At 52.9% G+C, this 27,216-nt stretch overlaps 2 protein-coding genes across 4 annotated transcripts; one reads left to right on the top strand and one right to left on the bottom strand.

Moving 5' to 3' along the window:
• Positions 1 to 223: 223 nt before the first annotated feature.
• Positions 224 to 15,677, top strand: ACP1 (acid phosphatase 1). 3 transcript variants are annotated; one of them, XM_045087927.1, is made up of 6 exons: positions 224 to 359; positions 6,128 to 6,201; positions 6,450 to 6,563; positions 13,133 to 13,194; positions 15,176 to 15,281; positions 15,424 to 15,677. In XM_045087927.1, exons 1-6 carry the CDS (start codon positions 317 to 319, stop codon positions 15,499 to 15,501), a joined length of 477 nt encoding a protein of 158 aa, XP_044943862.1. In that variant the 5' UTR covers positions 224 to 316; the 3' UTR covers positions 15,502 to 15,677. The 3 variants fall into 3 exon arrangements, 2 of the variants coding, with proteins under 2 accessions (XP_044943862.1, XP_044943863.1); XM_045087928.1 differs by lacking the exon at positions 6,450 to 6,563 and adding an exon at positions 6,289 to 6,402; XR_006608931.1 differs by lacking the exon at positions 15,424 to 15,677 and having other exon boundaries at positions 6,289 to 6,563; positions 15,176 to 15,250.
• A 1,960-nt stretch (positions 15,678 to 17,637) lies between these two features.
• On the bottom strand, positions 17,638 to 25,944 carry ALKAL2 (ALK and LTK ligand 2). The gene is made up of 6 exons (XM_004745710.3): positions 25,596 to 25,944; positions 24,605 to 24,900; positions 23,256 to 23,309; positions 23,096 to 23,176; positions 20,393 to 20,458; positions 17,638 to 18,333 (listed from the first exon to the last, which is right to left on the bottom strand). Exons 2-5 carry the CDS (start codon positions 24,855 to 24,857, stop codon positions 20,394 to 20,396), a joined length of 453 nt encoding a protein of 150 aa, XP_004745767.1. The 5' UTR covers positions 24,858 to 24,900; positions 25,596 to 25,944; the 3' UTR covers positions 17,638 to 18,333; position 20,393.
• Between the last annotated feature and the right edge of the window lie 1,272 nt (positions 25,945 to 27,216).

Here is a 27,216-nt window from a genome sequence, read left to right as displayed (position 1 = left end):
AGTTAACTCACGGCCCCGCCCCCTGGCCGACCCTCTCCTCCAAGAACCTCCCTCTCCCCAAGGTCCCTCTTCCCACCTCCGACCCTTTGCCCCGCCCCTACACCGCCCCTTTTCCCCGGGTGCGCCTTGGGTCCTCCTGAGGACCTCGGTCCCCCCAGTCTCAGTACTGCGCAGGCGCAAGGCCCGGACGCGCGCCCCGAGGAAGCGCGGAGGCCGTACTGCGCAGGCGCGCGGGACGGGTCGCTGGACGTGCGCATGCGTCGCGCAGGGAACGTGCCGACGCGCTCCGCGGGCGCCTGGGCGTGCGCGCGGGAAGATGGCTGAGCCGGTGCCCAAGTCGGTGCTGTTCGTGTGTCTGGGTGAGACCGCGCTGGCCCAGCCCCGCTCCGGCTTCCCCAGACGCTGGCGCCGCGTCCCATGGGTCTTGGGCCGCGCCGCTGGGCCACGGACGGTGATCGGAGGAGGCCTGGGACGGGGAAACCGGAGGCTGGGGTGGAGCGCCCCGGCTCTCCCGCCCCGCGCCCCTGCCGGCGGCTCCCCGCGCCGGGCGAGCTTCTGCCTCCCCTGCCCGTTTGCGGACGGGGGTCCTCTCACCCGCTCGGCCCCATCCGGGCCGGTGCCACTCCCCGGCGCAGTCCTGTGCGGGCGGGTCCCGGTCACCGCAGCCCGCGGGGGTCCCGGTCACCGCAGCCCGGGGGGTCCCCGTCACCGCAGCCCGGGGGGGTCCCCGTCACCGCAGCCCGCGGGGGTCCCCGTCACCGCAGCCCGCGGGGGTCCCGGTCACCGCAGCCCGCGGGGTCCCCGTCACCGCAGCCCGCGGGGGTCCCCGTCACCGCAGCCCGCGGGGGTCCCGGTCACCGCAGCCCGCGGGGGTCCCCGTCACCGCAGCCCGCGGGGGTCCCCGTCACCGCAGCCCGCGGGGGTCCCGGTCACCGCACCCCGGGGGGGTCCCCGTCACCGCAGCCCGCGGGGGTCCCGGTCACCGCAGCCCGCGCACCTCGCCGCCCTCAGCCGCGGCTCCGATCCCGCAAGCCGGGGTCCTTCGCACTGCTGCCGCCGAGCACCCTGTTTCTCCCTCCTCCAGTGGACCAAGGCCGCGGGGCCGGCGCGTGCCCCCAGACCCATCGCAGCCCCGGCTCGCTGGCTGGTTCTCTCGGTCCCCGCCTGCAGACGGCGTGAGCTCCGGCGGCCGGGACGGCGAGGAGCTGGACCTCCTCCGGGGAGACCCGGTTCTCCAGTGTCTGTGTCACGGGACGCGTGCCCGCCTTCCAAATTAGAACTCACTTTCCCTTCGGGTTCGGGATTCTTCCTTTGCGTGGCGCCGCGGGGTTGTATTTCTCAGGGTCCGCGCCCTGTCCCCCAGAGAGGAAGGTCTGGGTCATCAGTTGTCCAGTTCCTCCATGTCTTCTGATGAGGCTGCATTTCCCGAGCACCCAAGTGTCCCTTCCTTTCTGGGCTCGCCCCTTGGAGAAGAGACGCGAGTCTGCCCCATGTTTCCGCTTCCTCTCCACTACCCTTCCCTGCCCGTGCCTTGTGATTTCTGTGTCCCCGCGGTTCAGGGGCGTAAGGCACCTTCGTGTGGTTGTTTCTGGGAACCCATATTGCGCGTTCCTTGGGGAGACTTTCCGTAAGGTTAGAGCCGGATATGCTCTTCGCTTTTCCCAGATCGTCTGAGTGGAAGTAGTTTACCTATAACCCTTTGTGGACACCTTTCTTTATATCAGTTTCTCATGTTACTTGATAGCCTCTTGGGGTCACACCTGGATTAGCCCTCTTGAGGGCAGTAACTGTGGCTTATTTTTCTGCATTTCCAGCTTGAAGACAATTTGTGACGACAAGTAGGTATTTGCAGAATTGAATTTTTGTCAGGGGAGAAAGGAAAAGGGCCACCTCGCTTCACTTTGGTAGTGGGCATCCACTGATTTTTAAGCTCCCCATGGAAGACTGACTCACGGGATCAACAGATTGGTTCAGTGGCTGTTCAGTTCATGTTGTGCGTCTGACGGGGTCATTGCCTTATTTTACTTAGTGCTGTCGTTATGCGGACATAATGCTCATGGTGGTTATTAGCGGGGATGTGTGCCGTGTATAATGTGTATTTATCTTCCGTACAGTTTTTTTTTTCTTTTTAAGCAACTGCTGTATTACCAGGTACTCTTCTGAGTGCTAGGGATGGGTAGTGAGCAAAACAGGAGTTCTGCCTCTGCACAGCTCACGATCTGTCACCTACAGCCAAGCCCTTGGTTACTCACTAAGCTGGTGTTGTGTCTTGAACAGTAGAGCAGGGGAGGGAGTGGGAGTGGAACGCACTTGTAAGTAGAGCGGTCAGGGATGGCCTTGCCTACAAGGTGACATTTGGGTAAAGACTTGAGAGTTGAGAAGGCAAAGCCTTGGGTCTTTGGAAAGGTGTCCAGGACTCGGAAGAAAGCGGGTGAACGGTTTTGAAATGAGAGTGCTGATCTGGTTCGTACTGGCAGAGAAACCGCTATGGCCTGGCCTAGAGACCCAATAGCTTTTTCAGCGAGATCTTTCTTCGTACCTGAACTCGAAGGTAGTTTGAGTGACTTTTGTCGATGCTGCCATAAATACATAACTAGAAGTGTTCCAGGTGCATAGGGAAGCTCGTTCCTTACGTAAAAATGAACACGCTGGGGCAGGAGTCTGTGAGCTCCTTATGTAAAGAACTAGAAAGTAAATATTTGGTGCTTTGCGAAAGCAGACCTAGACAAAACATAAACAATAACGCGTGACTGTGTCCCGGTAGACTTCACGTGTGGACACTGCAGGTTGAATTCCATGGGATTTTCTCATGTCACAAGATATTATTCTACTTGTAAGTTTTTACAGCTGTTTGAAAGGTAAGAATCATTTTTGCTTCTGTGGGCCGTACACAGAGGTGGTGAGCATGGATCATGGTTTTCAGATGCTGTTCTGGGGCCCGTCGAGGACATGTCTGGTGAGTCCCCATGAGGGCTTGGGCTTACTCGGAAGGAGATAACCACTGGGGGATGAAGCCACTGATCAGAGGTGGAGCACTTCGAAAGACGTGTTCAGCTGCTATGTTGAGATTAGACTGAGCAGGAGTGAGGCCCCAGGGTTGAGGCCAGGGTGCAGAGGAGTGTGTGCTGGGTCCGAGAGGGCGCCACGGGTGGAAGTGCTGAATGGTCCTATGTTGGGCAGGTTTGAGGGGTCCATGAGTGCTGTTCTCATGATACCCTATAGACACAGAGAGCAGTAAGAATGGTGTATTTTTTGAAATGAAAAAAAAAAAAATATTCCTTCAAAGCATTTATTTGGGCTCTTTTCACACTGAAGTGTAGAGAGGAGTTTCTGATATTTTCCTTTGGTAGGGCTAGTGGCCGGAAAGAGCTGCTCTCCTCATTTTGGCAAGATCGTTGGAAGCGTCCCATGGTTTTGTGCCGTAGAGATGCACTGACCTGTTGAAGGCACAGGTGTTTGTGCCACAGCCAGTGTGGTAGGACGTGGTAACCGTGAGTGCTGCCAGGTTACCCGATACTCCTTAACCGGTACTCATCGGTGCTTCAGATGTGCTGCACCTTGTGGGGTAAGAGACACAGCCCCAGCCCTTGGAGAATTTCGTTTTTTCCCTTTGTGAGGCTCAGGTACTGAGTACATATCAGGCTGCCTGATATGGAAGAAACAAACTGAGACTTAACAGATTGAGCTTTTTTCTAAAGAAATCTGAAGATGACATTTTAAGTTTTCCAAAGGTGGAAACTGGATTACTGTGTTTTACTATGAGCTCTGTTTTTAAATACTGCATTAATTTGGTGATACCAACTTTTGAAAACAAGAGATCAAGTTACAAGGAAGGAGGATTCTGCTAATTTCATAAGTAGTATCACTTCCAAGTTTTATAGTAGTAATTTTTCTTCCCATCTCTACTTAAACTTAAACATGCATCTTGCTGTAAATATAACTATCTGGGAAAAAATATTTATCTGAATGAATATGCCTTGACTTTAAGGCAGTAAATAAACCTAGTTTTTGTTTTGTGGGGAAAGCTGTTATTTGCAGTTAATAATTATTTTTAAAGGGATGAAACTAGTTTTATGAGATTGTAAGTGTTTATTCTGAAGTTTTAAGTTTTTTTTTTTTTTTATTTGACAGAAATCACGAGCAGGCAGAGTCAGGCAGAGAGAGAGGGAGAAGCAGGCTCCCAGCCGAGGAGAGAGCCCAATGTGGGGCTCGATCCCAGGACCCTGAGATCATGACCCGAGCCAAAGGCAGAGGCTTAACCCCCTGAGCCACCCAGGCGCCCCTTTTCTAGAGTTTTAAAATAATAACCGTTGTCTTAAACTGAACAGAGTGGTTGCAGATAAAAGTATTCCCAGGGTGTATGGCGACAGATAAAAGAGTTACACATCTGTTGGAGCCTTTCAGTAATTAACATAGCGGGGATGATAATACTTATTTTAAAAACTAAACCGAAATTCAGAATGTGGTAGGAAGAAACTTGACAATACAGACGAGCTTACAGAGGACGTTGGGATTAATTCCTGTCCGTTTCTGGTTGAGTGGTTGATAGACTTCCCTGCTGTGGAAACCACGGTCTCTGGGGAAGACAAGTCCTTTATAGATACATTATAAGGCCCAAGACTAACGTGGAAGCTGAAGAGTTGAGCAGTAGAGTGAGTGTTGGGTTCATGTAACAGCGCGTCAGTTGGGTCTCACAGCCCGTTGGGAGATCCAGCTCCACATGCGTATCACAAGCCCAAAGATTCGAGCGTGAGTCAAGACTGACCCGTGTCTTCTTAACTCAGCTCGTGTCTATTCCTGGGGTTATTTGTGTAGGCCTGTGTAGGCTGTCTCCGCCTGTGATTCCAGGCTCTCCGGCCTCAGTGTCCCTACCTTATGGTCTCTGTAGACCTTGCCCGGTGCTGGGCTTCTGCGCCGTCCTGCCGAATGCTGGACATTCCTTTCCCACTCGGCCCTCTGAGTGCCCGTTCTGGGCCCAGTTACGGTTCCTGTAACCCAGACCCACCAGTGCACATTTGTCGCTTGTTCCTACAACCCCTTAACTTAAATGTCCAGCAGAATCCTCTCCCTAAGAGATCAGGTCCAGTCTCCCTTTTTTTCTGATGAGGAACTTTCTCATTAACTTGTTTCTGATTTTAGCATGATTCCTTAGGGTCATGGGAGTGTTTTATTACTCCAGGAGGTCTGTACGTGTTCATGCGTGGAGGGTGAGGCAGGGTGGGGTCTGTGAGCCCCACGCTGGGGACAGGGGAGCTGGAGAGTTAGTTCAGCTGCAGACCCATAATTCCCTCACTCACGCCTACCTAAGGAAGCTCGGTGAACCCTTGGCACTGGGGCTCTAGGGAGCCTCCTGGATCACAGTACCCTGAGTACTGTCCCTGTTGGATGACGAGGGTGACATGTGTCTGAGGACCAAAGAGCTTCAGGTTCAAAACGCTTCCAGAATCTGCCCTATCTGCTTTGAATCTCTTTGTTATGATAAAACTATAATCCTAAGTCTAGCATTTTCCTGAATTTTATATGTTCTTCTAGAGAATTATTGAATGTGTGGGGACTCACGGATCCGTAGCTTGCTGCTCCGAAGTGAGGGTGGTCCTGGGGATTCCCTGAACTTGTAGCTGATGTCGAAAGTTCTGGGCAGACTTGGTGACCTGGAGGGCAGCACCCTTAATACAGCCAGCCGACGACCCAACAGACTGCATCCTGAAGTGTGTGTGTGTGTGTGTGTATTTTATGAAACAGTACTAATCGTTACGTGTAACTTGAAAATACATATTTTAACCCTGTTGTATTTCATTTTAAAATAGGCTTATTGCAACCCACTTCATTGATTTCATGAGTTACTTCTGGGTCACTGAGAGCAACCTAAAAAACAGTGATTGCAGTTGTAATTGATTTTTTTACCTCTTGGTTTTTCGTACTTTGAACGCATGGGCAGCGGGTGTCGAGTCATGGGGCGGGGGTTTGGTCAGCGGTTTCCGGAGGTCCTGCTGTGCACGCACTGGTGGGAAGCTGACCCGCTCCCCTAAGGGAGGTGCAGTTGCTGTGTGTCGCGTGGGTGACGTGGTTGCTGGATTCTGCCCTAGCGTCAGCCCTGACACCCGCTCTGCCTTCCCCTCTTTTCAAGGTAACATCTGTCGGTCACCCATTGCGGAAGCAGTGTTCAGAAAACTTGTCACTGACCAAAAGCTTTCAGATCATGTAAGTACCATTCTCCATATTAAAGAGGCCAAGCCGACTGCCTTTGTGGCAGGAAATCGCGAAAAAAATTCTTCTTTTCTCCTGCAGTGGAGGATAGACAGTGCAGCGACGTCCACGTACGAAATAGGAAACCCTCCCGATTACCGAGGGCAGAGTTGCATGAAGAAGCATGGCATCCCCATGAGTCACACTGCCCGGCAGGTACCGTGCGGGAACTTGAAGCTACCCGTGTGTGTTCTGTGTTGCAGTGGGTCATTGACAGCGGCGCTGTTTCTGACTGGAACGTGGGCCGGTCACCAGATCCAAGAACTCTGAGCTGCCTCAGAAATCATGGCATTAACACGGCCCATAAGGCAAGACAGGTAGAAGAGATCTCATTTACTTTCTAATCCTGGAGTCCCCTAATTTGAGAACTCGTGAGCTTAACCACACTGACGGGCTAACGAGTGTTTATTCTGGGTCCATTGACGTAGCCACGGGTTCCCCATTTTGTTTCATTGCTGGTTTCACAGTTCTGAAAGGTCGGCATGATCTGGGAATTGACTTATTTTTATTTTATCTATTTATTTTTTAAACAATACAAGAGAACAAATCGACACCTTTGTTTATTTTCTTTTCATTAAGCTTAAATCCTTGGGGGTTCAGCCTCACACGGATTCTGGGCCAGTTTGATGGGAGCCACTGTTTCCTTGAGCTCCGGTCACTTTTCCCCGATTACTGTGGCTTTGTTTGGCTTGCTGCCCGGAGTCACTGTGCTGTTGTTTGCCTTGTGCACAGAAGCACATCTCTTGCCGTCTAGAATTCAGTTTCATCTTGAGCATAAACACCTTCCGTTTTTAAGAAGAGTTGTGTGCTCCCTCTAGTTTTGGAGACCCCACTTACTGCCAGCAAAAATGGCCTCGGACCACAGCCTTCCAGACACACTCGGCGTTTTAGGAGTGCAGCTCCCGGCAGGCCTCCCTAGGCCCCAAGAGGGTGGAAAGAGAAAGGCTAAAATGCGTTTATAGTCACATGAGTGATCCTGGTGAGAGCCCTGCCTAGGACCTAGAGATCTGAGTTACAGTCTTCTTTTTTCATTTCTGTCTGTGACTGAAACATTTAAGCCCTGGTAACTAGTCTGCTTATGGTGCAAGTTTGTTGCTAGAATAAGTGTGTCTCAACTGTCAGGTGACGTAGGAGCCCAGGGTATCCTGGTCCCACTAGCGATGCACGTCCTGCAGGCCGGCAGTGGGACTTCTGGGCTGTGGGATTCTGACGTGCTGTGCAGAGGAACATTGTGGGATGAGGCAGGTGTACTGGGTCTGCTCCGTTCAGTGTGGAAGCCACTAGTGGCTCCACTGTACTCGCAGTGCGGCCCGTGGGGCGGAGGGACTGAAGTTCACATGTTAACTTACCTGAGTAGCCGCCTGGATCTGGTGGGCGCCCAGTGGGCGGCGTGGTTCCAAGATTCACACGCAGCGGCCGCGGGGAGCGTGAGGGTTGTGCCACCGCAGCCTCCGTGGGACACCAGAGCTCAGGGCAGGCCCGCAGAGCGCCATTGCTCGGAGCGTGCCGCCAGTGCCGCTAGTGCCGCTGGCCCCTTCCGTCACCGCGGGGACCGGCTGCTGAAGAGATGAGCTTCGTTTCTGACACAGGGTGCTTCGTGGGCCGTCATGCGAGGAAGGTTACGTTTATCACTCTCACGACTTTGTGGATACTCAGCTGGATGTTTACAAATCCCGGCCGGGGCGCCCGGTAGCCCAGTGAAGCGTCCAGCTCTTGACTGCAGCTCAGGTCGTGATCTTAAGGCCATGAGTTCGAGCCCCATGTCAGACTCTCCACTGAGCAGGCTCTGCTTCTCTCCCTCTTTCTCGCCCTCTGCCTCTTCTCTCACTCGCTCACTCTCTCAAATAAATCTTCCAGAAACATTTGAAAAGAGTTAGTTAGAAGTTAGAGTCTTTTAACTTCTTTTGTGTCCAGCCTCACAAAATATGCGGGTCTGAGGACCAAGCAAGGCTGCGGGTCGGTATCAGAAGCAACAGGCTGTGTCCAGGGATGAGAGGCCTTTACGCGGAGACGCCGCCGGCTGCCTTGGAAGTCAGTTGTCAGATTTGTACCTGGTCGGAGGTACGGCTGGCGGCGTGCGAGCTACAGTGTAGTTTTAGTGTTCGCACGAGAACTTTGTGGAGGAGGGACAGAGACAGGTCGTCGTTACCTCCGTTACCTTCCCCGAAATCTCCCACTGCTCTGCCGCTGAGCGTTGAGCTTCTGTTTCTGATCGTCTCCCTCTGTCCTCCATTGCCTTGCTAGGGAAGGGAGTCGTTGGTGACCCTGTTCTGCACATGGAGGAACAGTTCTGGAGGGAAAAGGTATAAATTATCAAACGTCACCCAGCTTCAGAGGCATAAAACTGGGATTTGACCATAGGCTTATTTGATTGTTTTAATAAAAACATATATAGTTGTGAGCCAGGAAGTTCACAAAAGTGCCACCGAAACACTTCTGATGCGTTAACAATGTCTCAGAAGCTAGTGACGCATGCTATTTTGGCTTAGATAAATTTACTCTGGAATCTGTGAACTTCTCATTTCTGGCTGTCAGATGACTGTATGTTCACTAAGTTAGCTGCCTTGAGGCCAGACCTGTTCCAGCATCGAATCTTCATTGGACAGAATAGTGCACATTTTGTAGGTCACGTGTCCTCGTCTCCAGGAGCTGCACACCTTGTCCGTTTCTACTTCCTCTGTCTTAGAGAACGCGAACTCATTCTCAGGAGTTCATGATTTCAGATTTCAGTTACACCTCCATGTTTTCTGTTTTTAGGATCAGATTGTTTTTTGTACAGAAGTACATAATTTGGGCAAAAATGAAATATTTTAAATACACATGTCTTTAGCTAGAAACTTCTCATTTTTAGAGATCAGTTGTAGTTGTTGGTTTTAGAATATTCCCACACAATCTGTTTCTTTTTCCCTGTTCCTTTTACGAAAAATTTCTTGTTCTTTTTTTTTTTTTCTTTTCAAAACACTGGTAAGGTGGGGTGCCTGGGTGGCTCAGTGGGTTAAGCCTCTGCCTTCAGCTCAGGTCATGATCTCAGGTGGGATCGAGCCCCGCATCGGGCTGTCTGCTCGCCAGAAGCCTTCTTCGCTCTCTGTCTCTTTGCCTGCCTCTGCCGACTTGTGATCTCTCTCTCTCTGTCAAATAAATAAATAAAATCTTAAAAAGAAAAAAAAACTGGTAGTATGTTTTGTAAGTTAGTATCATATTTTCTTAAAAGATTTTATTTATTTGACAGAGAGATCACACACAGGTAGGCAGAGAGAGAGGAGGAAGCAGGCTCCCCACTGAGCAGGGACCCCCCCCCCCCCCCAGCCCCCCATGTGGGGCTCGATCCCAGGACCCTGAGATCATGACCTGAGCTGAAGGCAGACACTTAACTAACCGAGCCCCCCCAGGGGTCCATGCAGGCTTTCTCTTTAGCAGTTGTCAGAATTTATAAGGGAACTATTCTGTTACATTTCTTAAAATTTCCTAATTTTAATTTTCCTAATACTACTTGAGCCTGGGTTTGATAAACAAAATATGTTTAGGGTGCATCAGGGGTTTTGGGTGTCTGATTGCAGCCAGTTAGTTCTGTGGAGACGTTCACTGTGTTACCCTGTCCTTCTTGTCCACAAACCTTTGACACCTGCACGTGTCATCAGTGGGGTCTTGGGACCAGTCACGCTCCCTCCTCTCCAGAGGTCACTACTCACATTCTTTCTGCCTTTTTAGTGTGTGGCCTTGGAATCCTTGTGTGTGACTCTTTCTGTTGGTTTTTCTCTGAGAGTCTCCGTGGCCTGTCTTGGAGCTCCTGCTCTGAAGCCGCTCTCAGTACCTTGCTCCAGTCCGGCCGCCGCGGGCGCACCGTGCCTCACCCGGTGGACACTGGGCTGCTGCTTGTTTGGGCTGAGAGCCGTGGCGGGTACACCTGTGTGCAGCTCTGCTGGACGCACACCCGGTGTCGCACCTGTCGGGCGTTGGCCTCATTAAACCAGTCAGAAATTTCCCTCTTTCTCTGTTCTCTTAAGAAGTTGGTTGATCGCTGACAGTATTTCTGCTTTAATGGCTGTGCAGGGGTCATTGAATCAGTTGCTGCTGTTCCTTGAAATTGCCCTTACTTTCTCTGCTGTTTTTACACTTTTCTTTTGGATTCTTTTTCTTGTCTTTTCCCAGCAGTTTTACTGTGGGAAGCCCAAGTATGCATCCTGAATTTGCACCCGGATAGTTTCCATCGGTTTTGGAAAAGTCTGTGTTGTTTTCTTTTTGTATTTTCCTTCGCGCTCTCTTCAGAGATCAACTTCGCTGTAGTCTGGACATAAACCTCTGATGCTGTCTTCTCCATTTTCCCTCCTTTCCGCCTGCTGGTCCTGGCTCGGGGGGTGTCCGTGGCGCTGGACCGTTCCCCCTCCTGGGCGGGGTCTTCCAGGACCCCTGCATGGGGATCCCCCGCAGCCCGTGAGCCGCCAGCAGGGCTCCTCCTCCTCCCTCACGGGCTTGCTGCAGCCTCCCCGTGGCCTCTTCGTTTTGCCCTGAGTAGTTCCCAAACTTGGCAGATGGTTTGAGAAGAAAGCTTGTGAGTGCCGGGCTCTCTGTCCTACCAGCCCTTATGTCCTGCTTCTCCGGCCTTTGGGGTTGCTACCTGGTCCCTGGAGCTTCTCTTTTCCAGCAGCGGCCCTGTGCCCGGGCTTCTGGAGCAGGCGCTTGGCCTCGGCACCGCTGGCCCTGCCTCTGGTGGTGCTCTGTTGTGGGGCTGTCCTGGGCCCTGGGCAATGTTTGGCAGCATCCCTTGTCTCTTCCCGCTGGGTGCGGAGCACCCCTTTGCTCCCCAGCATAGCAACCAGAGATGTCTCCAGACATTGCCAACTGCCCCCACTTTGAGAATCACTGCCCTCAAATTCTCCAAGTATCCAGGAGGTCAAAATTATTCGTGAGTAAAGGATCCATTCAAAATGTCAGGCTGACCAGTGGACTGGAACAGAGTAATAAAAGTTTACAGCTATTTTTCTTTTCCTACTCTGTATTGCAAGTAACCTTTTTTTTTAATATATTTTTTAAAGATTTTATTTATCTATTTGACAGAGAGAGATCACACGTAGGCAGAGGCAGGCAGAAAGAGGAGGAAGCAGGCTCCCTGCCGAGCTGACAGCCCGATGCGGGGCTCGATCCCAGGACTCTGGGATCATGACCTGAGCCGAAGGCAGAGGCTTTGACTCACTGAGCCTCCCAGGTGCCCCTCTCAATCATTTTAATATCTAAAGATCATGTATGGTTTTTATAGGTAGCTATCAGTTCTAAGGCTGTCTTTTGATCCGTAATTGCAGTAATTCTAAAATTAAAAACAGTGTTAATCCTAGCACGTTTCTCATAAACTGGGGAAATAGCTTATAGTATTGTAATAGATGTTGAAATAAGCTAGTGCCTTGAGAGTGTTAACAAAATACAGTCCTCAGCACTTGGACGTGCTTCACTAAGAACTCCTGCAAGTGTATGTTAAGAGCCACAGTTAAATTTTTAACAGAACAATGAGTATAGTTATTATTCGTTTGCTATACTGATCATTACAAATAGTATCAGTACTCTGTTAAATTAAAAAATTTTTAAAGTACTCATTTTAAGAAAAAGGGTTCTGGGGCGCTTGGGGGGCTCAGCTGTTAAGCCTGAGCCGTCAGCTCAGGTGATGATCTCCGGGTCCCGGGATCCATCCCCGCATCAGGCTCTCTGCTCGACAGGAAGCCTGCTTCCCTCTCTTCCACTCGCCCTGCTTGTGTTCCTTCTTTATTCCTTCTTTCTTTATATATTTAATTTATTTTTAAATTATTATTTATTTGGCAGAGAGAGAGATCACAAGTAGGCAGAGCAGCAGACAGAGAGAGAGGAAGGGAAACAGGCTCCCCGCCGAGCAGAGAGCCCGATGCGGGGCTTGATCCCAGGACCCTGGGATCGTGACCTGAGCTGAAGGCAGAGGCTTAACCCACTGAGCCACCCAGGCCTTCTGCTTGTGTTCCTTCTCTAGCTGCGTCTCTCTCTGTCAGACAAATAAATAAAATCTTTAAAAAAAAAAAAAAGTTTCAATATCTTCTTTGTAGTTTCCTAGCACTCCTGTATTTTAGATGATTTTTTAAGTGGGGAAGGTTATTACTGAAAATTACATTGTTAGAAATTATTTCTACGTCCATTATGTGGCGTGTCTGCGTTCCTTTCTTTCTGATTCTGCCAGTGTTTATGAAGGCAGAAATCATCAAGTAATTTCCGTACTTAACATTTTAGTGGGTTTATGTTGATGAACTGTGACGTCAACAAATTGACCCAATCAGTAAAAATACTGAGTGGCCTTCCCTTCCGTGTCGTGTTGAGACTGTGCGTGCTCAGGGGAGGGAAGGAGCACGCGTCCAGGCCTTGCCTCCCCTTCCCGGGGACTCCTGGGGACACCCTGGTCACATTTTTGTTTCCCGTCTCCCCCGGGCTCTTCACACGGCCGTGCCGGCGTTGCCTGCCCTGTGCTGGGGGGAGGCCCCCAGGGACGGTCACCCGGCTCTTTGGGTGTTTGTCACTGGGGCTAGGGTGTTCCCTTCTTGCAGAATGAAAAACGGGGTAGAACAGTGAGGGGGTTAAACGTGGGACAGTTTAGTATGTTAAGTGAATCAAACTTTGTTACTAAGAAATTGCGGGGGATTATAAACTTGGTGTTTACATAGTATGCTGTTAGGGTTATTCCAAGGAACTTAATTAAAGTTCTTTGCAGTACAGTGTCACAAAATAGGTTAACTCTATTTTAACTTTAAAATGCCGTTAATTATTTAACTTAAGTCAGTTAACAGGTTCAAATATAGCAAATTTTTTGTTTACTGCTTTGGATCCTCTAGGTTTGGTTGTTATAAACTCTGTGGTTTTTACTTCTATTTAATTTTAGGTTACCAAGGAAGACTTTGCCACATTCGATTATATACTGTGTATGGATGAAAGCAATCTGAGGTAATCACATTTTTAAAGGGTACTTCCAGTTCAGTAGTAGGCCAGTTGTTTGTTGTCGAAATGACTTTTTTATTATCTTGGAGTTTTAAAAGCAGTGATGGTCACAACATACAGAATTCTGTGTTTCGAGTAGTAAGAAACCAGCGAGGCGCTGAGCACTGTCTCCCAGCAGTAGACACGCTTTCAGGGGAGGGGGAGCCCGGTGAGCCGGTGCGGCCCGGGGACCGGCCGGGCTGTGAGCAACTTCATGGAAGCTGGGGTTGGTTGTACAGGAGAGCGACGCCGTGATTCCTGGGCCTGTGGTGTTCTGTTGTCTCCCGTGGGATCCTGGTACTGCTGCCCCAGCCCCCAAGAGGAGGATGGGCGAAAAGGGAAGCTTTTGGCGCTCCGGATTGTCGCTCGCCTTCATGGACACAAAACAGACCCGATCAGGCCCGACTCTTCGGCGACGGGCTGACTGCGCCCTGGCCTGTATTAGGTGCTCTGCACACCAAAGCACTTAACCCTTGTTCCGCATCTTATCAGAGAGGCACGAGAGGTCACGTTACACGTGGAGCAGATTGGTGTGGCAGAATTTTAGCCTCGGCTTTGTGAGGCAGAGCCTGCTGTGCATCTCACTGTCACCTTGCGTGGGGACGTGCATTTGGGTGACAAGGAACTTGGTGGCATTTCTTGAGTGAGCTTTGTGTCCTGGCACAGTGCAGACGTGGGGACCCACAGATGAGGAATTGTTGTTCTGCCCACCCTTGACGTGTGCAGGCTGGCGTGGTCTCCTCGCGTTAGCCCAGAATTGCCTGACGGTGTGAGACCATGTGGTCGTGCCAGGAGCCAGCGAACGCGGTGTGTGCGGCAGGTGTCGGGCTGTTGCGGGTGAGACCCGAGAGATCGTATGAAGTGGTTCCGGTTGGAAGGCCGGGGCCCTGCGTGCCTTTGTCACACGGCCGTGTGTGGTCTGCCGTGCGGGGAAGCAGGACGGCTGCCTGCCCGCTGGCTGGTCGCGCGCTGCCGGCGCAGAGGAGGCCCGGGACGTGCCCCGGTGTGACTGCAGGGATCTCGCTGAACCAGTGCTAGTTCACAGGACTCCACGCGTTTTATGAATAGAAACTGTTTCTGCTTTTAACTGCCTTTGTAGGCGTGTTTAGCTCCACTTCTGCTTTTATGAATCAGGAACGTCACCGAATACATGCATTTTCTCTATTTATTTATTATATTTCTGTTCTTGTTTCTCAGTTGTTGGTTTGCCTCATCCTCACTTTTCTCACAGGCGGGGATTGTCAGCAGGGGCCTCTCTTAGCCGGGTCTCCAGGGTGGGAGGGCGTCCCGAGCAGGGTCTCCATGCAGAGCGGCTGGAGTCCACATGTCTGCCCCGGTGGCGGGGGGATGCGTCCAGGAACTCGGAGGCCTGGCCAGCCTTCCCCGTGCACCAGCAGTGTCTGCTGTGTCCGAGGTGCTCCGCAGAGGTTTGGCCGCCCAGGAGTTTGGCGCTCTCCTCACGGCTGAGCGCGTGCGGGGGAAGGGGTGGCGGGCAGGAGCTGTGCCCGCAGCTCGCTCGGCCGTGGCACAGGGAGGCTGGCGCCAAATGCAGTGTCAGGACGCCTGGGGATGGGATGGGCAGCCCTCCGGGCCTCACTGCACGTGGCTCTCGGAGTCCCGTGCTGCCGCCTGTCTAATGTCTGGAAGAGGAGCTTTGTGATGTCATCGTCTCCGTGTACACTTCGCAGAGGGTAGAGAGTTCTGCTCTGACTGAGGGATGCGTGTTTTGGGTAAAAGCATGAGAACATGCCACCATTACAGACCCTCTCGCTGGTCTCGGAAACCTGTGGTGCGAGGGTCACGCAGGTCCACAGGGGTTTGGTTTCCTTTGTAAATCAGGTCACTCTTGCCGGATTCTGATACGGCTGTTTCATAAAACCCTAGCAGATGTCCCTGTTTAACCTGAAACCATCGATCAGAAAACTAAGTTCATGTTTCAATTTTACAGAGACTTGAATAGAAAAAGTAATCAAATTAAAAACTGCAAAGCTAAAATTGAGCTACTTGGGAGCTATGATCCACAAAACCAACTCATTATCGAAGACCCCTATTATGTAAGTACGCCTCTCCCTCCGGTCCGGCACGATGCGAGCGGCAGTGTGGGGACTTGCTGTGTGTCCCGCAGCGACAGATCCAGTTCTCCTCGGGGCGTGGGCTTATGTGGGTTTTGTTCTTTCTTCTTCCCTGTGCTTTTAGGGGAATGAGTCCGACTTCGAGACTGTCTACCAGCAGTGTGTGAGGTGCTGCAAGGCCTTCCTGGAGAAGGCCCGCTAAGGCCCCGCCCGCGCTTCCCTCCTGCCCCGCTGGGCCCCGCAGGCGCTCCTGGAAGGCCGCATGCCTCCTCCACCGCATGCCTCCTCCACTCGACCCTCAGTTGCTTACCTTAAGTCATTGTAGATGGAAATCAGTTACTATGTTTGACAGACAAATAAATAAAAATGTTTCATGCAGACGGTGTATGGGGTACGTGAAGTGTTCTCAGACCCGTTGAGCCTCCCACTTTGTCCCAGTTTCAGAAACGGTGGAGCAAACAGAATAGCACAGGCACCAGGGCATGAGGACACCCCACGTCCCTCTGGCGCACGAGCCCCACCTCTTCCCTGAGGTTGTGCGCGACCGATGGGGGCCGTGGCCTCCGCTGTCTGCACCGGCCGGCCCCGCAGCCGAGACTCGCCGGTGCGCACGGTGCGCTGGTTACATGCGGTGGTGCGCAGCTTTCCTGCCCGCGGTCCGGCTCATCAGGACGCCAGCTTGAGTGCATTCGGACGTTTTGCCCCTCGAAGTGTACAGCCAGAAAGAAGGAAGCTGTATGCTGGTCGGTCTTCCTGTCAGTTTGAGGAACGTGTCTGCTTTTCAAGCCTGTGGAACTCAAATGCCAAATAGAGATTAGCTTAGTGGGAAAAAACAGTTAAAAGGTTGGGAAAAGTTTATGTTGGGATGCTTAAATATCGAGACAGGAAGTGTTCTCTCATCAGTGCGTCCAGACAAATAGGTGATCTCTGTGCACTTTGAGATAACTGATCTAAAACTCATATGGCCATATGGCAGAAAAGACTGTGGCAGAAAAAATAAACTGGGGATATTATAAAAATACAACTACGAAGTATGGTGTCTGCTTGCTTTCTTATTGATATGTGAAGAAGAATTGGAAAACAGTGGCTCTCTTGTCCGTTTCCGATGACCTGTGAGTTTCTGTGTGTATGTTTGTCTTCAGTGTTAGGGAGTCAAAGGACAAAGGTCCATTGCTTCTGCTGCTTTGTGAAAGAAGTTTGAGGCCCGTGCGGCCATGCCCATGTCCTTGGCTGACCCCACCATCTGGGGAGTGCGGCAGTCTCCTCCTTGGAGCTGGCTGTCCAGGCTGGGCCTTCCTGGGAGGTGAACGAAAGCTTGCCGTGCTCCCCGTCTGCCTCCTCATTCCCAGCCACTGGCCCAGAGTCCAGGGAGGAGTGTGGGCCGCCGTCCTCCAGAGCCCAAGTGGATCCTTACTCAGAAGTAGGACTTTGGAGGAAGGGCTGCCCCATCCGGATGGCTGCTTCTGGGTGTTGTGGAGCTGCCTGTCCTCAGAACCTGGGGGTCCTGGGTGGGGGGTGGGGTGGGGGCTTTAAGTCCTGGAGGGTGATCGTGATGACTTTGTCAGCACCCCTCCAGGACGTGTGTCTGGCTCCCTGTGGGATTTCCCAAAGACAGGCCTACCTGAAAACCTCTGCAGCCGAGCGGGAAATGTGAGAGGCCACATGGATTGAGAAATTGGTGACGGTGTTCTAAAAAGTGAAGAACGGAGTGGAAAAGATCAAGTAATTAGGAAATAGGACTAAGAGCACGGCCAAGTTAGCTCTGCCCCAGTCCTTCTCAAGATAACCCCATAGTCTGTCCCTTCAGGATCATGAACAAATCCCCGAAGTCGGTTTTCCTTACGGTTTGCATCTGTATCTCAAATACGGACCTCAGACCTCTCCTGGGAGTTGTGTCGGCTTTCGCCGTGCAGCTGTGTCCAGACGAGAGGTCCTGTGGGCCGAGAAGCTCAGTGTTGAATTCACCTGTCGTAAATAGAACGCAGTCATATTTGTTCAAAATGTATCACCTGTCAAAATCAGCTGCTTAGAAGTCTTACCTCTTAGCTTTTTCTTGATCACGCAGTCACACAGGAAGATACAGAGGCAGCCTCATTTAAGTATTCACCCCCGTATTGGCCTCTGTCTTACCACATGGCCGCCATGACACAGTAGCTCTCCTTTTAAAAACACCAATTTAGTTGTCCCTTCGGAGGACTCATAGCCTTCCCCTTTCATTGGGAAGGGGTTGATGCTCTTCTATCCCATGACGTTCTGCCGGTGTTAGGATCTCGTTATAGGCCGTTAAGTCATGAATTCCCACTGGTAAGCTTGTTAGAAGTAGAGTCACTTGGAAGACTTGGTTATCACAAACACTTGGTTTATTGTTTTCTTTACAGCATTTACATATTGCACAGATATCCGGATACTATCTCACATTTATGATACAAAGGACAAATGAAATTAGCCTGGATATGTTCACAGACTTACACTCCACTGTCTCCAAAACGCAACAAGTTTTTTTGTGGGTTGTTTTTGTTTTTGTTTTCCATGCAGTTCCAAATAATACTCTGGGAATTTAATTGTAAAAGTAACAAAAATATTAAATCATACCAAATGCTGTATGAAAATATAGTTTCAGATTCTGTTTATGTTTCTAAAGAAATACTCTTTGAGATTTCACCTACTGAGGAGGATGAAATAGCTTTGTCTGTCGGATATGGCACTACGCATTGGATGCGGAGCCCTCGCTTCTCCCAGCAGCACGGACGGCAGGTGTTACCGTCAGGGACGCTGATCTACTGAGTACGCATCTGCCAACAGTGTCGACAACTTATAAAACTCAAGTTAAAGGGACTATGGAAGAGTCTGTCTGCAAAAATAAATCTCTTGTTCACAGGGGTCATGTTCGTGAAGGCAGCAGGTTCTGCTCCCTGTTGGTCTCCAAGGCACTTCTCATGGTCCGTGGGCTCTCGGTCCTCTGCAGCTCTGCTCACTGCTGAAAAACACATTTGGTCTCGTAGAACTCCACACTTTCTTATCGATTCTAGAAGACCTGTGTGTCAAAGGATATAACATAATGTGTCTGAAAACACAAGCGATCACAGTCTGCATGTGTATTTCTCTCTGTTCCAAAGTGTCATCTGTCTTCCTGTGGGAATGACCAAGTTCTACCATTGGGACACCCCTGCTGTGCTGAAGGAATGAAAACCATCACTGGGGCAACCGAACGGTCACTACTCGGTTCCTCCTCAAGTCTGAGGAGCAGCCCGCAGTCCTGACATGTGTTGGCGGGTCCTCTGATTCGGGCCACAGCGACGGACAGTCTGGCAGTCCTGAGAAACCACTCAGTGGCCCTTATGCCTCCATCTGCACGAGCATTTGCAAAACTAAACACCAAGAATGAACCCTTTCCTCTAGCGCCCCATGCAGTACGCCCGAACCACTGGTACACTGTTCGTTAATATTAGAAACCCTGGTGAGCTCCGGGGTCACTGGACTTAAGCTGCATTTTGTGGACTGAACTGGCTACTTGTTACTCAGAATTCCATTTCTAACTTACCTGAGCCTTTGAACTTAACTGAGCTGCAGGTCTAGGCAATGAAGCGGTGCGTGCGAGAGGTCCCGAGTGTGTGTGTCTGGGGGAGAAGCTGGGAATCTAGTGTTTCTTTGGCTGGAGACAGTTAACAAGAGTTACTTTGGAAGGGACCGCAGAACATTGGTCTTCCCTCCTGTAAGCAAATGGACGTTCTTTTCCGAGGATATGCCTGGTTCATCTCTGGAAACCGTGCTCTCACTAGGAAGGCGGGCTTAGGAAAAAGAACATTCCCACCTCCCCTAGCATGTCACCTTCAGACACTTAAGAGAATCCGGCCCTTGCTCTAGAAAGAGGTTTTCTGTGTGCCTTGTAGGCAGTGAGAGAATCCACACAGGACTCGGATGGGAGGTGAAGGTGGAGGTCAAGGTAGTGCCCGGCACTTCTCAGCTCTGGCGTGAAAAGCCATGCTTTCACCTCCCCCACGTGACAAGGCCGTGGACGCTTCTGTGAACCTGCAGGGATCCAGCCTCACGGTCCTGCACTAAACCACACGTTTCTGTCCTTAGCGGTGGGACTTGGACGGGGAGAAGGCGGTGCTGGCAACGGCACTGGCTGTGCCTGCGTGCCCAGACGGCAGCCGGGGTTTGGCTCAGTCCCCTGGGCACTGTCCAGACCTTTATGGGCACAGGTTTTCCCACAGCGAGCGTGTCTGTGTGGAAAGAACACGACTCCCGCGCCCACGCACACGAGGCGGACGGGGTAGCCACGGCCTGCATGGTATCACGTCCCCTCTGCTCACGTTTCTGGACAGCCTGTAGGTTTCCCGGGAATGGCCACCAAGGACCAGAAGCGGGTCTTATCTGTGGGGGTAAACGTGGCCTCTCTCAGTGCCCTGCGCACACCAGACACATCGTCAGTGTGAGATTATGAAGTGACCGTTTCGTGCCTGAAGCCCACGCCTTTGTGTCAGCGCAGCCAGCCGGCTGCGCGGCTGGTCATTGGTGCGCATCAGCGCTCAAGAAGCCGAGGCTGAAAATTTAGTTCCTAAACTCAATATGTTTTTATATTTTACCGCTGGAGGCTGTGGGAAAGTAACTGATAGAAACAGCGAGAAGAGCTATTCTTGGCTGTTCCTTATGAGCTTCCGGCATAACGATAGATTCCAACTCACGCATTTGCCAGATCTGTCTGGAAGGTTGCACGGGTGTGGTTAGTCATGTACTCACTTATGAGTGTGAGTGAATGAAAGCCTAAAAGTGAACAAGCAGGATTTCAGCTGTGTCTTCGTTATGCATGAAGTCATGTGCTGAAATTAGTCGAGCAGGGGATGCGCTTCCAGCAAGCGCCCTCTGCCCGCCCAGTGCTCCCGGGAGTCGCTTGCAGCCGCCGCCGGGGGCACCGCGCAGAGGCTGGCGGGGCGCCTTTTACTGACGGCCCACGTGCGTGTCAGGTCGACCTTACTCCAAGGAAGCCTACTTAAGCCAAAGGAGTATTTCTGAACTCCCATGAATTTTTCATGTCCCTTACGGGATTTGGGTCCATGGTGTGTGTCCCCGCAAGGCTGCGGTCAGCTTACCTTAGCCCTCCATGCACATTGGACTGACAGCCAGCCGTGTAAGAAGCCGGGCACATCTTTTATAGTCTGTAGGGAACATAAATTGTGGACCCTTGTCAGTGACATCAACAACCCCTGAAGTATTTTTATATCAACTGCTAAAGACATTGATTTCTTTAAATACTCTGAATTCCCTGGGAGTGAGCCGCGGACGGTCATTTGAAATCATGGGTTCTAAGTTGTTGACTGAATCGTTGAGGCTACTTGAGGGCCTGTCGGGTGCCCTGGCAGGAGATCAGTGATGGGACTGGCCACTGGGCGGGGAGGGGCAGGTGCAGGGTCTCCTTGCCCGGTGTCCCCTCACGCTCATCCAGTTGACTCTGGTTTTGCTCCCTAGACCGTCTCCCCCGCCCCATGGGACTTAACTTTCAGGGCTCCTGCAGGCTGGGTCCCTGCTTGGGTTGATCGTACACAAAACCCTCTGCATAAAAATGTAAAGAAAGTGGGTCAACAAGTAACAGAGCAGAAAGACCCAGGTTGGATGGGAGAGCAAACAATGTGCTCATTCTGGAGCACACATGGGTTTTCCTGGATATGTCACCTAATTTCCTGTTCCACCGCCCCAGAGGCGCTCCTCACGGCCACAAAGGAGTTTCCTCGGTTTGAAGTTCTGTGGAAAGCTACAGCAATTGATAAATTACGGACGTTTACTTCTCAAGAGTCTCAGAATCCTACTTAAAAATGGAAGAATTCATGCTCTTAGCTGAAATTCTGAATGAAAATGTAAACTGATAGCAGTGAATTTGCACAGTATGTCGGACAAGCCTCTACTTCCAAAAACGCAGCTCCTGATATTTACACAACATGATGGTTTGTGTTCAGAGGGGGAGTGGCCTGACAGCTGGAGACGGGGTCATCTGGATTCCTGGGATTTTTCCCCTCTCCGTGGTTGCACCAAATGTTTTAGAATGCGGCTTTCCTCGATAGAGTACAGCGGAGGCCGTGTCATGTGAGTTCAAGGTAAAGCACATCCAGAGACCATGAAGGTGACCACCAAGCCCCCCCATCCCACCCCAACCTGGCATATCTCCAGCTCTAACAATCGGGATCTTGTCCAGGTGCAGCCCGGGGAGACTTCAAAGTTCTGCTCTTCCCAAGAGCTGCCTTTGGGAACCATGCTTTCAGTGAGAAGGCTCTGGTTCCTTCCCGTCCTGACCTCCCAGGATTCCAGTTTTCTCCCATACAGCCTAAAGCAACACAGAAGGGGTCCAGCTTCGGCTCTCTACCTCCCTATGGGAAAGTGTAAGTATCCACTCCCCCAGTGCACACACCTGCGGACTTCCATGCTTCTGAGGGGCCTGAGGGGAGCTGTGATGGGCCCTGGTGGCCGCCTCTCCTAATGGGTGAGCAGAGATCTGGGTGGCGTATGGGTGAGTCACTCTGAGCAAAAGGAGGCAGTGAGTGTGGGCACGCACGGTGTCCTGGGGGAGGGTTGGCAGAGTCGAGTGTGGGTCTGTGTGTTGGGGCACAGGGAGCCGAAGCGTGTTTTCCGTTTCCTCATCCATATATGAAAAGATTAGAAGTAATGACCCCCAGAGACCACTTTCAGATTTAGAATCTCTGCTCCTATATTGTAAGATGGTATTTAAAAGTGTAGACACATTTAAACAATCAAAATGAGAAGGTTTTTTGGCCCCTGAAATAGTTAAGAAGTCTCCGGCAGAAGATGATTCCATGTCAGAAGGAAGTGGGGTTAGGGTTAGGGCAGGGCACAGACAGGAGAAGGACCGAGGCCGTGCTGAGGAATTAATCCGAGCTCCGTGGGACGTGCGTGCTGTTGGCCATGGCTGAACCCTGTGCAGCTCTGAGGGCTTGAAGGCCAAGCACCCCAGCTCCCTGCGGAAGGCGGTGCGCCCAGACAAGGAGCACCACACGGCAACACCAATGGTTTGGGGCAACCTTCCTGCCTGAGCAGAAAACTTCCACTTCATAGAAAGTGCCTTATTTTTTTTACTTCTCATTTTTTGAAGGCAGGGCAGGAAAGTCTCGTCTGGACACTCAGGGTAGTCTCTGAAAGCAGCTGGTGAGACATCTGGGGTGTCTGCCTCACCTTCCTCCGGGAGTCTCTCGCGAAACGGAAGGTGTAGCCCCTCCAGGAGAAACGGGCTCGGGTCTCTAGGTGGTGTCACTGTAGCCAGTAAGTCACTTGTCATCATTATGTGTTTTGTGAGGAGCACTAGCAACCCTCTTTGGGGGAATAAAATACACTTTGTTACAGATCAACAGCCAGAAAGCTACAGCTGGGTGCTGGACAGAGAGCGGAGCCCTGCACCCCGGGGCTGGTGAAGAGCAGCCTGTCCTCCGGGCGGGGCGGCCCCAGCTACCGCAGAGCCTTCCCCTGCGCTGGAGCCTGGGCAGCGGCTCATTCTTAACGTCTGCTTGTCATAGACACAAACACAGACATCATGCCGGTTCATAAGCCAAACGAGAATGTGAATGGAAGAGTTGAGCCCACTCCAAGAGTTGGTCAGTTCCAGTGAATGTGAATAATTTCCCCTTCGGCACTAGCAGAACGCAGCCACCTTCCTCTACGGGCTGGTCCCCCTACCCCTTAACCCCACAGTTAGAAGGGAACATATATTGGCAAAGAGCAGACTTAGAAGGAGGGGCGGGGGACACGAGAGACACATGGACCCGCGCTGGTCTTCCCAAGCAGTCACTTACACGCAGGGATGGTGCAGTCTCTGGTGTTGTGGTAAAGTCTGTGAAAGTGTTTGCTGCACTTTGGACTGAAGTAAAGAGGACCTGGAACGTGGAAGAAGAAGCAGAGTGTGAGGCCTTGAGGAGGCCAGGACCTGGGCACAGGCGAAGGAATGACGCTTACCTGTAAGATGTTTGAGGAACTTGTCCTTCATCCTCAGGTCTCGAGGAACAATTTCTGTTTGAGGGAAAGAGGCTAGTTACCGCATTGCTTGAAACAAGCATTTTTTCATGTGCTCTCCATGTTGAAGACGGTTCTCAGAAACCTCATTAACCAGTCACACCGCACTGTGTAAAACACTTCGAAGCCTCCAATCGCTGTACATGACCCAGTGTGAAGACTTGTAATCAGATCCCAATTTCTTCAGATAAAGTATTAGCTATTCACAAAGCTTCAATATTGTCTTGTCTCTGCCACTAGTATGAGGACAGTGACCATGAAGTTAGATCAGGGTGAAGAGGTGTGTGGGGGGTGTGTGTGGTTGATAGTTAGCTCCTGATTTATAAATCGCGTTTAGGTGCTTTCATTTTGAACAGCTTGGTAATCAAATACAAGCTCTTAAAGTTCCCAATGCTTCAAACAAACAAAATTGTCATAAGACTTTTTTTCTAGGTATATACTTAGAAAAAGGACTAAATGCCTTCAAAACCACCTGTTACGAAGGCTGGTGTAAATGCATGGAAAGAGACATTTAACTGGCTTGTGAGATTACCGTAGACCGCCCGGTTTTTGCTTGGGAGCTAGCAAGGCTCTCATTCCTTCTGCTTCTGGGCGTGGTTTTTCTTCCTCGCAGTCACCTGTAAGCATTTCTCACACACTCGTTCTGGGTGGTAACTTGAGCGGTGACTGCGTGTGGTCACACTTTGTTCTACCTCGAACACTGCTCATCTGAGGAGGCAACATTTCCTAGGACGCTCCCGAATGTCAGTCTGTATGAAATTGACCTTATCACATTTGACCTAATTGTGTCAGGAAAGCATTAAAAGCTTGCGCGCTTTCTCTGGAAATTTCCCATGGGGCACCCACTCTGGGAAGGCTCTGCCGTTGGCAGAGAGGGTGAGGGGAGGGGGTGGCTCCGAAACATTTCTGTCTGGGCTGAAAGTGCTTTGCTGAAAATATTTCCATTTCCTAAATACCAGATGACAGTTCTGTGCCAAAGCTCCCGACCTAGGTAACAGCTCACGTGTCTTGCAAGTGGGGTAGGGACAGTTACACGCCAGGCATCAGCCTGTACCCACCACCTATTTTTTTCAAAAAAAAAAAAAAAAAAAGCCTAGTTTTTTCCAAGCACTCGAAACGGTTTTATCTTATTAAAACACATCTGCTTTCTCAAAGTCGGTTCTGTTTCCAAGCAAACGCGAGTTCAGGTTCTGCTGAGACCTGACAGGTACGCAGACGCGCGGGGGTTCCCTCTCCAGCGCACACTCGCCCGCAGGTCCCTCCGTCCGCGAGCCCGTCGCCAGGACACTCACCCACTCGCTGCTCCTCGGGATAAACCGGGTAGTCCGGGACCTCCCTGCGGCCCAGAGCGTAGTCGTGCGGGCCCGGGAGTTGCAGCCTCTTGGACTCGCCCGAGTGGTACTTCTTGAGCTCCTGGAGGATCTCCACGATGAGCCGCAGCACGGTCTGTCCGTCGGCCGCCTCCCGGGGCTCGGCGACCCCGGGCCCCGCCGCCCCCAGCACCAGCAGCAGCCCCAGGAGGAGGGGGCGCCCGGGCCCGCGCATCGTGCGCTCGCTCGGCCGGAGGGAGCTCGGCTCGCTGGAGGGGCTGCGTGCGGGGGAGACCGGGGAGAAAGTCGGCGGGCGGTGGCGGGGCGCGGGGGAGGCCCCTCCGGCGGAGCCCGCGGCCCCCCGCCCCCGCGCGCAGACCAGGGGCCGGCGGCGGAGGCTGGGGCGCGGTGTCCCCGGGGCCCGCGCAGGCCCCGCCGCGGCGCAGCCGAGAGCCGGGCCTCGGGCGCCGCCGCCCCGCTGCGCGCCTCCCCCGGCCCGGCCCGCCTCCGCGCCGGCCTCCCAACTTTCCGAGGGCCGCGCGCCCGCCCGCACTCCGCGGCGCACGCCACCGCCACAACTTTCTCAACCTCGCGAGCCCGGCGGCGCGGCCGCGTCCACTCCGCGGCGGGCCGGGCGCGCACCCTCGGGTCCCGGGCGGCCGGGGGACGCGGGGAGGGTCCTGCCCGGGCCCCTCTCTCCTCTCGACCCCCGGCGTTGCGCTCTGCGGGGAGTGGGGGCCGCGCGCCCCGCCCGAGCGGCCGCGCTCAAGTTTGCCTTTGTGTGGTGGTCGCCGCCTCCTCCCGGCCGGGTGTCCCCCCAAAACGGCCCCGCGCCCCGGGACCCTCGCGCCAGCCGCGCGCTGGGCCAGATTTTAGAGCCCCCGCCCGCCCTCGGGGAGGGGACAGACCCCGGCCCACACCTGCCCGGCGCCGCCCGCGGGGCCACCTGCGCGACGGAGCGCGGCCAGCTTACCTGTCCCCGTGTTCCGGCGCCGCGGGCGTCCTTCGGCGTCTGTCCCGGCGTCTGTCCCCGCGTCCCGGAGCCGCCGCGCGCCCCGCTACTCCATGGCCCGCGGCGACCCGGCGTGCGGAGCGCACAGGACGCGCGGGGATGGAGACGCGGTGGCTCCGCCGCTCGGAGCGCTGGACGCGCGGCTGCCTGGGCTGCGCTCCGGCCGCGGCCGCTTCTTATGCCCGCGCCCGCCGACGTCAGGCCGGTCCCCGAGGGCTCCGCGCGGGGCTTTAATTAGAAGCCGCTCGAGTGCCCGTACCCCGGTGCGGATCTTCGTCAGACACCCCCCTCCTCTCCCTACCCCCGACTGTCCCCCTCCCCCCGCCCCGCGCTCTCCCCTCCCCCATCTCCTCCGTCATCTCCTCCCTCCCCACCCCGGCTCTCCCCTCTCCCCTCCCCCGCCGCGCGCCTCCCTCCCCTCGGTCTTCCCCTCCCCCTGCGCTCCCTCAGTCTGTTTCCCTCCGTTCCTGTCACTTGTGACAGGATGAGAAGAAACGCCTTTACCAGGAACTCGGATCTGTTTTTGTCTAAATGTAGATCTTGGGCTATTAAAAAAGGAGCTGCCTGATTGCCTCGACATTTAATAACTCAATTAGCGTCTGTCCTTTCGGAGGGATCTTCCGGCGCGGCTGGGGGCCACTGTCAAGACCCCAGGAGGTGGGCCCCGCCCCAGGGTCTGGAGCCCAAGGCCAGGTCCCCGAGGCCAGGCAGCCCCCAGGGCAGGGGGCTGGGTTAAGGGCGGGACAGGAGCAAGGCCCTATGACTTGGGGATGCACACAGGTACCGGGCAGGACACGTGGCAGCCCCCCCCAGACCCCCCCAACCAACACGTACGCAGGAGCCGAAGCCCCTCCCGCAGGGGACAGTGGCCCGCACGCCGGGCTCTGGGGACCAGTCGCTCGCTCCCCTTCCTCGGAAACGCCCGCGGCAGACCTTGGGACACCTCCCTCCGGCCCTGTCTTTCCGAAAGTTTTGGTTCTTTGGATACAGGCAGGCACATTTGTGAGGCTTCCACAGCTTATCTGCTTTCTTTTTTTTTTTTTTTCTTGTAAAATGTATTATCAATCAACTGCGCGCTTTCCCATTTTATTGGCGCTTTCTGGGCAAGAGCTGGACATCCTCCAACTCAGCGATCTGAGTGGGAAAGGTGTTCTCAGAAGGACGCCAGAAGGGAGGGTGCGCGCAGGAACTAAAAGCCTCACCCTTAACGCAACCAGCACCCAGGGCCGCGGCGGAGATGCGGCGGCCGGCGCTGCGGACCCCTGAGCGGGTGCTCTCGGATCGCAGGGGCGCGGACCCCCAGGGAAGGAACTCTCTCAGTCTGTGTCTCTTTGTGTCCCTGTCTGTCTCTGCTGTCTCTCTGTCTCTGCTCCCTGTCTCAGTCTCTGTCTCTGTTTCTGTCTCTGTCTCTGCTGTCTCTCTGGCCCAGTCTCTGTCTCTTTGTCTCTGTCTCTGTCTCCCCTCACTAGTTCTGTAGGTGTTTGTCAAAGTGAAGCTGGGGTAAACAGAATAGAGACAGAAGATACTAAAATGTGATCATCCAAATTCCCTCCACACCTTTGGGGGATGTGTAGACTGCACT

This window comes from Mustela putorius, unplaced genomic scaffold (genome assembly GCF_011764305.1).
Source record: "Mustela putorius furo isolate JIRA1106 unplaced genomic scaffold, ASM1176430v1.1 tig00001618_pilon_pilon_pilon, whole genome shotgun sequence".
In the NCBI taxonomy this organism is placed as follows: Eukaryota; Metazoa; Chordata; class Mammalia; order Carnivora; family Mustelidae; genus Mustela; species Mustela putorius.
This window is presented reverse-complemented; position numbering and strand designations above follow the sequence as displayed.